Here is a 9100-nt window from a genome sequence, read left to right as displayed (position 1 = left end):
GCAGATGGAGAGCCAACGGCTAAGGCCAGGAGAAGTATCTCGAGTCGCCTTCAGAGCTTCCTGTGTTTCATCACTCTTGACATGCTTCATAGCATTCAAGAATGGACTATTCAACATGCACAGCAAACGGAGCATGTTCATTGGTTCATGGACCTCCCTGAACTAATGGCATTTATTGCAATTGTCATCTTGCGGGGGGTTCACAAGGTTCCATCTGTAAATGACTGCTGGTCAGCAAACCTGGGAAACCCACAGATAATTGGAACTATGGCACGAAACCGCTTCCAAGAAATCATGCAACACCTACGCTTTGATGACAAGTCCACCCGCAGTGATCGAGCAAAGACTGATAAGTTCGCTGCAATTTCCAGTGTGTGGGGATCATTTGTCACCAACTGCATCACGTGCTACAACCCTGGTCTACATATCACCGTTGATGAACAGCTTTTCCCATCAAAGACTCGGTGCTGTTTCCTGCAGTATATTGCAAGTAAACCGGACAAGTTTGGGATCAAGTTTTGGGTGGCCTGCGACCTAAAATCCAAGTACATTTGCAATGTCTTCCCATATCTTGGCAAGGACCCCAATCGTCCCACTGGGGAGAGACTTTCTGAAAATGTAGTAATGAGGCTGATGGAACCATTCCTAGACAAGGGCAGAAATGTTACCACGGACAATTTCTTCACATCGCTTTCACTTGCGCAAAAACTTCTTGGACGGAAAACCACCATCCTCGGCACAGTCAACAAGAGTCGCAGGGAAATTCCTCAATCCACTAGACAGACAGATCGCAATGAATTCACCACTCAGGTATGTTGCAGGTCTTTTGTGGTTCTATGTTTATGTGTTTCATTGTGTGTAAAAGGGCTATGGAAATAACAATTTATCTTATTTCTTAGGTGTTTTCAACCTCTGCTGCCACGCTGACGGCGTATGCGGCCAAACGGAAGAAGACAGTCTATATTCTTAGCAGCATGCACAGCGTGGTTCAGACTGATAACACTACCAAAAGGAAGCCAAACACTGTCACCCTTTACAACAAAACAAAGTGTGGCGTGGATGTGATGGACCAGATGGTTCGGGAGTACACTGTCCGCAAAGGAACACGGCGCTGGCCAGTTGCCGTGTTTTATAACATGATTGACATGGCAGCACTGAATGCACATGTGCTGTATCAAGCATGCACCGGGACGAAGGAAAGACGGGTGGACTTCCTGGTGGAGCTTGCAAGGGAGTTGGCTCGCTCTCATGTAGCTGCGAAGAAGGCAAGAAAAGAACAGTTGCTTCGGACACAACCCTCCACACCGAGCCCTGGAAAAAGGGCCACGTGTCAGGTCAAACACAGATGCAAAAAAAATCAGGCCACTGTGCGATGTGTTCACTGCTACAGGTACACATGTGGTAAATGCAGACGACAGATACCGTGGCAGTGCCAGGATTGTGAGTGATTGCTGAAAATGTTGAAATGTACTCACTCACTTTTTATCATTATTTGTAAATATGTGTACAAATGGTTGGTTTTTTGTACTGTTTTCATCAATAAATGTCAGCAACAAAGGACATACAAAGGACATGTGTTGATTTCTCCCTAAGATGGCAAACTGAAACACTCCACTCCCCAACCCCCTCAATCACTCACCCCCACTCCCCTCCCTCCAGAATTCCTAGGTAACGACCTAATATACATATGAATGACTAGCCAATTTAGCTTCCACTTCCAGCATTTGACTGCTCTCCGGCTTTTAAAAACCTTTTTAACAGGATTTTTGAAATTGCACTTTATTTACATAATGTTTGAAAATAACTGCCCAGAGGTGTTAGGACAGCATGCATCTGCACAGCTTGCGTCTATTAGATCTTGATTTTGGACATAATCAGACATAATCTTATTTCTTTTAATGGCTAAAAAGTACAAAAAACTACTCTGGCTTAGACACTCCACTTGAGTGCATGTTTTCCAGGAGTGTATAAAAGACGTATAGTTAGTTAGTTGTAGATGTATGTATAGTTTATAAATCTGTAAAATTAAGCCAACACAAAGTAACCTAAATCTGCATTCTTTTTAATAGTCATCAGGTGGTAATATATGTGATTGCTAAAACACTTCTGGTTCCATAAAGCTTTATTGGAAAGCAGCCCTCTGAACTGACCTCTTTAAACACGTTTCTGATGAGTTTATTGGCTCAGAAAGGAGGATTAAGTATGGTAGAGGTGTGGCTAATATGAGTCATGTATGGGTAATAGTTTTTGGAAACATGGCTAGCATTAGCAACTAAACGACCTTTACTGATTTATCATCGTAATGGATAGATATTATACAGGCATACCATTTAATACATGCTAATATCACAAGTAGTGATTACATCCTGTGATCCAGTACAAATACAACTGACACCAACTGCACATTTTTTCACTTTTGTTTTTGTTATGACTTTCTTTGTAAGGCAAAAGTATAATAATGCATGAAATAACAATTGTACAACAGCAAAACAACAGCAAAACAAATCCCATCCTCCTAAATGTACCTTGATATAAGCTACACTTATTCTCCTGCAGTTTATCATTTCACACTTCTTCAAATGACCAATTCATGGGCCATGCTACCAACCATCTGCACTCTGCAAGAAAATTGCTTATAGCAGGACTAATGTACGGAGCATCGTGTTCAAATCTAGAAACACATGAAGTTGCTCTAAAACGTTTACAAACCATGTCTATTGTCTTCTATTGGATTTGACATGTGACAAAAAAAATTAAACACGTGGTCCATCTACCTCTGCTTTTCACCCACGGAGAGAATTAAAACAGAGTTGTGCATTTGCTGAGATGACAGCCAGACAAGCAAGGCTACTGCTACAAAGACAGCGTTTTTAATGACAATGACAAAAATAGACATGAAATATTTCTCCTTGCTCAGATAATGAAGTGTCTGCATTTTGTGGTAAACAGAAAAAGAAGCCGCTTATTACATACCATATAATTCTTAAACACCTTCAAAGCGATGTGAAGGCTGTGATGGAAAAATGCCTGCCTTTTACCTGATGTTTACCTCTAGGGTCTTTACAGGTCAGTGTAAAGTCAAATGTTGATCCTTTATAAGCTCAAGAAACACAAACATGAAACACATTCATTACTCAAGTTTCCTGGTCACTAACCAGGTGCTCTTTTAACTTATGAATCCTCTGTTTTTGTTTGTTTTTATGCAATATTTCCACCATCTAAGTTTGGAAAGCAAAACTTTACAGTATGGTTAAGGTCTGGGCCTGTATGTTTTATTCAACATTAAATGATTAAATGTTATTTATTGGGGTGAAGTTTGTACTTTGCTAGATCTATGAAAGATTAAGTACTGCTATTACACTGATAGATATAGATATGTATTCTAATTTTTGCGTCATAACTTTTGCACTGTCCACTTCCTGCTGTGACAAAACAAATTTCCCACGTGTGGGACTAATAAAGGTTATCTTATCTTATATAATCACTGTGGGCAGCACAGAGGTTAGCACTGTTGCCTCACAGGAAGAAGGTCCTGAGTTTGTGTGGCCTTTTTGTTCTCCCTGTGTTTGCATGTGCTCTCTCTGGGTACTACGACTTCCAAAGTCCAAAGACGTGCATTTAGTCAGGTTAGGTTAACTGGTGATTCTAAATCATCATAGTTGGTGCCCACCCAAACACTAATCACAATCCTAACTCTAATCCTTTGCAGAGAACAGAGTGGGTAAAGACGACTGTTAGGGGTGATTTGTGACCTGCTATTATCAATGCCTTAAAGACAGTGGCACCGACGAAAAAACAGGACTAAGAGCTGGAGGTGGCAGAGTTGAAGATGTTAAGACTTCCGCTGGGAGTCATCAGAAGGGACAAGACATCAGAGGGACAGTTCAGGTTGAGCACGTTGGAGACAAAGTTGGGCTGAGACGTTTGGATATGTGCAGAGGTGGGATAGTGGATATATTGGGCAATAGGATGTTGAATATGGATGTGGATAGGGTTAGATGGACGCAGATTATCAGCTGTAGCTACAGCCAAAAGAAGAAGCCCTTCTCCAAAACATAGGGTCTGAGAAAGGAAAACATAGCTTATGTCCAGGTGTGACAAGTTAATGCCAGCCTTTCAGCTATATCCAAACTTTTCTCAAGTTAATGCTTCACTCCTGTGTAGAGCCTGGGTGTATCTGTGTGCCTGTGAAACCAACATTGCAACAGTGTCACGTACATTTTCCAGTTCCAGTGTCTTGAGCACGTAAGAAAAGCTGCTGTTTCCACAGTGTTGTAGTGCAGCAGTCCCCAACCTTTTTTGCGCCACAGACCGGTTTATGTCCGACAGTATTTTAACGGACCGGCCTTTAAGGTGTCGCAGATAAATACAAAATAAAACCAGTACCAAAAAAAAGAAGATTTATTCGTGAAAACATTAGAGCACTTTTGCAAATGTGTGATGTCTTGATAAATCGAGCAGATATTTGAAGTTTACACAGCAAGCGCAAATACAAAAACTGAGCGAGAGGGGCTGCTGTTGTGTGTGTGTGTATGGATAATAGCAAACACTGAAATACAGTTTTTGCACACAGCAATGAATTTTGTTCAATCAAATTTAGCTTTTCTTTGCTCAAAATAAATGTCTCCTGAAAATGCAACACTTGCACCTGCAAAAATTTTTTACGTGCAGTCAAAAAATTTTTTACGTGCGCTCAGAATTGTGGCACAAAAGAGGTTTGCAGTTACATCATAAGTTAGGACAGAGATTTCCCAGAGAAGTGTTTCCTGTGTATGCCAGCTTCGTCATCATAGGCTAACATCATCTCAAGATGGTGACCTGACAGATAAGAATATTATTACCAGAGTCTTTTACTTTTATACAACACTCCTTGCAAATCCCACGTGTCATACCCATCTCTGTCATTCTATCCTTGTTTTTAAAACATCCCAAATAAGTCCATACTTTTAGTTTAAATTTTTTAAATTTTATTTAAAAAAAAAAAACCCTCAACAACACATAACATCTACTGGACTGACAAAGCCATTAATTGCATTATTATGCAGTGACAGTCAAGAATTTTGCTGAGCCTACTGCATCGTTACTTCAAAAACTGTAGCTAAGCGAGGTCAACTCAAAGCTGTTCTCAGTTTTAGCTCTATAACTGTGGCATGAACTCCCCACTGAAAACATTGTTGGTGCATTACCACCTTTCATACTAAAACCCAGACACCCCAGGCAAGCACCAAGCTCCATTTTACTTCCTAACCTCTTCAACATACATGAAGTCACTGGCGATGTATCTAGTATAACTTCAAATCAATTTATTTCAGTTCAATTCACATTTATTTGTATAGCGGTAATTCACCACAACTGTCACTTTAAGGGTAGGGTTTAGGATATGCTAACGTCAAGTAGAATGTTTACCTGTTTAAAACATCCCAATGCAAAAGGTTCTAACAGAAAAACTCTAATGTATGAATAATCATATATTTAATATTTCAAGCAAATTGACAGGCCTCTCAGGCCTATTTAGCTATCCAATTCCAGTAACGAAACCTATACCACCATCAAAAGATCTATAGATAGATAGATTGATTGATTTACTTCTATTTTCTCCTGTTTCAAGAAGCAAGAAAGTTGAACAAGTTTGTTGATAGCCCACAAGGACTTGTTGTTTGCTGGTATCAGGTGTGTGTTCAAGGCCACAGGCGGTAGTCCCAAACAGAATGGTTCTGGGAAGATGAAAATATTCTGCTATTCTCTTGCCTCTGTGTGGTGCTCCTGGTTTGTTTCAGCCCTATGTACGTAACTGCGTTTGCTCTGTAAGTGTGATATAACTGCACATGTGTTGAGCCATGTGCAATGTTTTTATTATGGGGATCTTTAGATGGTATAGGTTTCTAAATTGCCAATCTATGAGGTGCAAATGGAGTTCATAAATTCATAAATGAGCAGAATGTAATGGTTAATATAGGTACAGGAACACATTATGTGTTTCATGGCATTATGGAAGCCAAGCTGCTTTCTTCATTGGTTGCAGTCATAATATCCTGCAGTGCAGCGCTATTACATATACTGTTACATAAACATGTATGTGTTTCACACATATTCTGGTATTTATAGGCTTATTATCAGAGGCAGTGCTGATTACACGTTGGCATGTCACTCCTCCCCCGATATGTACTCACACATCAGCTCTTCTCATTTCTCACGTTATTCTCTGACAGAAGAGTGGGAGGACTATTCATCTACAAAGAAATGCATGCAGCCTGTTTTTAAACTAGCAGTGTATGGACCACAGCTTGGCCAAAAATATTGATGTACCAAAAAAACCCAAATGTAAATGTTCAATCAGAACAAGTCACTTATTCCAATTTTATTTGATTATCCTTTAAATTGCACGTCTGAATCATGTAGACTGAATCTGCTTAACAGCAACAACAGCATAAATGTTCAGTTTGCATTGAACAAGTCATGTCTATTGGCCTGCATTCATGTCATGTGACTGTCACACAGTTGTTTCTTTTTACAACTTCTTTGTAGTTTCAGAGAGTTGAAGAGCCACAAAGACCACATTTGGAGTTAAATACTGTAATTACATGATTTATCCTGTCTGCTTTTATTATTATTGTTGTTGTTGTTTATTGGGGGGGGGGGGGGTTGTCTATTGTTTGTTTTCAGTTTATTTAAGTTGCTGTGAATTAGCATGATTCTTTTTTTTAAACACGCTTTTGATGTTTTCAGTTGATATTTTGTTTAGATTCAAGCAATAAAATACTTGATTATGTCTAGGAGAAGATCATGGCTCGAATAGATCCTTTTACGATGTTCGTGTGGCTCCTCTAAGCAGTAAGTGGTTGTTGTGAAAAGCTCTGCTTCCTGTAAGCAGCACTTTGAGGTGAGGGTGTGTCTCAAACAACCTTTTCATGATAAAATGTTTTTCACTAAGTGTAATTTCAAACATTAGCATCCACCACTTTAATACAGTCCTCTACTTTTCTTTTTCATCCAAAAGGATTTCATGCACCATAATTGGTCCACGATTTCCGTCTCAAATACATCATAAGACTACATCCAGCGTATCTGAATCCATCTTTCTTAAACAGATGGGCTTAGCAGATATTTTCATGTTTAGCAGGAGAGCACTTGATATTTTCAATCTTCAAGTTTGAGTTTCATTTTCTCTTGGAGAAAGTTGTTGTCCGGTTTTAGTTGTGGATTGTAACCAGCAGCTTTTAGGGGGACATTGAGTCAGTTCTTTCTATTCAATGATCTCAAAAAGAGCTGCTTTTGGAAGTTTTCATTGTTCACAAGAATTTTCCTGCTCCTTCTTCATGTCTTTACAGAAAGGAAACTTTTAAAGACTATTTTTCAATATAATTCATTTTAACTGTATAATGCAATATCACAACAACATTCACTTCAAGGCACTTTATACCGTAACCCTAGAAAAATACAGACACAAACCTGTCTGAGCAAGCACTCTGCCAGGTTCAGGGAGGGTCAGCCATCTGCTGTGACTGTTTGGAGGTGGGGGTAGGGAGACAGGACAACAGACACACTGTGGAAATGCAGAATGAAAAAAGGGGTAAGTATATTGTGGGAAGCACCCACCAGCTTGCAGTGTAACCAAGGATTCAGGGTCATCTCATCCAGCCCTAACTATAAAATGGAACCAAAAGGAAAGTTTAAGCCTAATCTTAAAGTAGAGAGGGTATCTGTCACCTGAATCAAAGCTGGGAGCTGTTTCCACAGAAGAGGGACCTGAAATTAAGCCTGCAGTGCGAGAGCAAAGTGCTTTTTGGGGGTGATATGGTAATACGAGGTCTTTAAGAAAGAGATGAAAAGCCACGGAGCGCTACCGATCTGTGAGTCGTTTGGTACCGGGTCGTGAGGCTCAGGTGTGAAATTGATGGTTTTCAGGGTATTTTATCAGTTTTTATCTTTATTTTTTATTGTTTTTATCGTTAACTCGGTTTCCCTGGGTCTTTTCCCGTGTGTTATGAATAAATCTTCTTCAACGATTGCACAGCATGTGCTTTTAGGCTGCAACACAGGAGGATTTAAGTGAAAAGGCCTAAAATGTACTGTAGTTGAGTTTCTGACTGCTGACATAAAGCGGGATGAAGTGAACAGCGGGCAGAGTGAATAAATGACAGCTTATTTTGGTAGCGGGGTTCTTATGAGATGTGTATTTGTTGGAGTTCACTACAAACGGGTTAAATTCCAATTTGGTACCCTACATGAAGTCCTTGTGTTTTAATAAGGAGTTTCAAAGATTTGATCATTTACACACCAAATGCTGCATTTGAATTTCCATCGACTTACTGGTTCTCAGAGGCTTTACTAAGCACAAAACAGCAGCAGCCCTGCTGAGAGACATCTGATTAAAGAGCTCACATTTGGTGTGTGTGTGTGTGTGTGTGTGTGTGTGTGTGTGTGTGTGTGTGTGTGTGTGTGTGTGTGTGTGTGTGTGTGTGTGTGTGTGTGTGTGGACAGTGGGCTGATTGAGGATCCTTATCATCTGTTTACCAGGACAGAATCTCTGATTGCAGTACTAATAGTAAATGTGCTCCCACATCCTCAGCCATAATGGAAAATAAGTAATGGGGAATGCAGAGTCAACTCTGTTGAGAAGGAAGTGATTAAACTTTGTGCTGCAAATCAGCGAGTATTGAGATGCCTGTGTGTGCACAGCACAGGCAAAGCATTTCTCTGTAAGCTCAGAATCAAAGTGGACACAGAACTGAGGTATGTTCTGTTTACTCTCCTCTGGTTTTTGACTAGAACATCTCCAAAGGGAGTTGTCTCAGAACTGAGCAGTCGCCCTCTATTACAGAGGTTAATCTTGATTCACATGCAGCCATATCAGACATTTTCATCTGCTCTCTTTTCTCATTTGGGAGTTTGTGGTGTGAAGTGGAGGGAAAAAAATGCTGGGTAAATAATATTAAGTGAAAACAAACAAGTACCCATCCTGACCACCATCATCAATCGTCATCATCATCAATAAATCCAAGCAAGAAGGGCCAAGTTCTTGTTTTTTGGAACAGTGACCACCCGTAACCCCCAACCATTTGTTTTGGTGAAAAGTTTAAACCAAAACTATGAGCTAAAA

General features: G+C 40.0%; 1 protein-coding gene across 1 annotated transcript; it reads left to right on the top strand.

Annotated features, from left to right (window-relative positions):
* The first annotated feature begins 235 nt into the window (after positions 1-235).
* Positions 236-1721, top strand: LOC309693654 (piggyBac transposable element-derived protein 4-like). The gene is made up of 2 exons (XM_082513078.1): positions 236-810; positions 900-1721. The coding sequence occupies exons 1-2, from the start codon at positions 268-270 to the stop codon at positions 1446-1448; spliced, it is 1092 nt and encodes a 363-aa protein (XP_082369204.1). The 5' UTR covers positions 236-267; the 3' UTR covers positions 1449-1721.
* The last annotated feature ends 7379 nt before the right edge of the window (positions 1722-9100 follow it).

This window comes from Aulonocara stuartgranti, assembly GCF_965226115.1.
Source record: "Aulonocara stuartgranti genome assembly, chromosome: 18".
Classification (NCBI taxonomy): domain Eukaryota; kingdom Metazoa; phylum Chordata; class Actinopteri; order Cichliformes; family Cichlidae; genus Aulonocara; species Aulonocara stuartgranti.
Note: the sequence above shows the minus strand (reverse complement) of the source record. Positions and strands in the feature narration are given on the sequence as shown.

What these genes read in the sequence shown, in the direction of transcription:
- LOC309693654 (XM_082513078.1), top strand. Translation starts at nt 268, where the DNA reads ATGGCACGAAACCGCTTCCAAGAAATCATGCAACACCTACGCTTTGAT. An exon ending in GCAATGAATTCACCACTCAG is followed by an intron (nt 811 to 899) that starts GTATGTTGCAGG and finishes CTTATTTCTTAG; the next exon opens with GTGTTTTCAACCTCTGCTGC.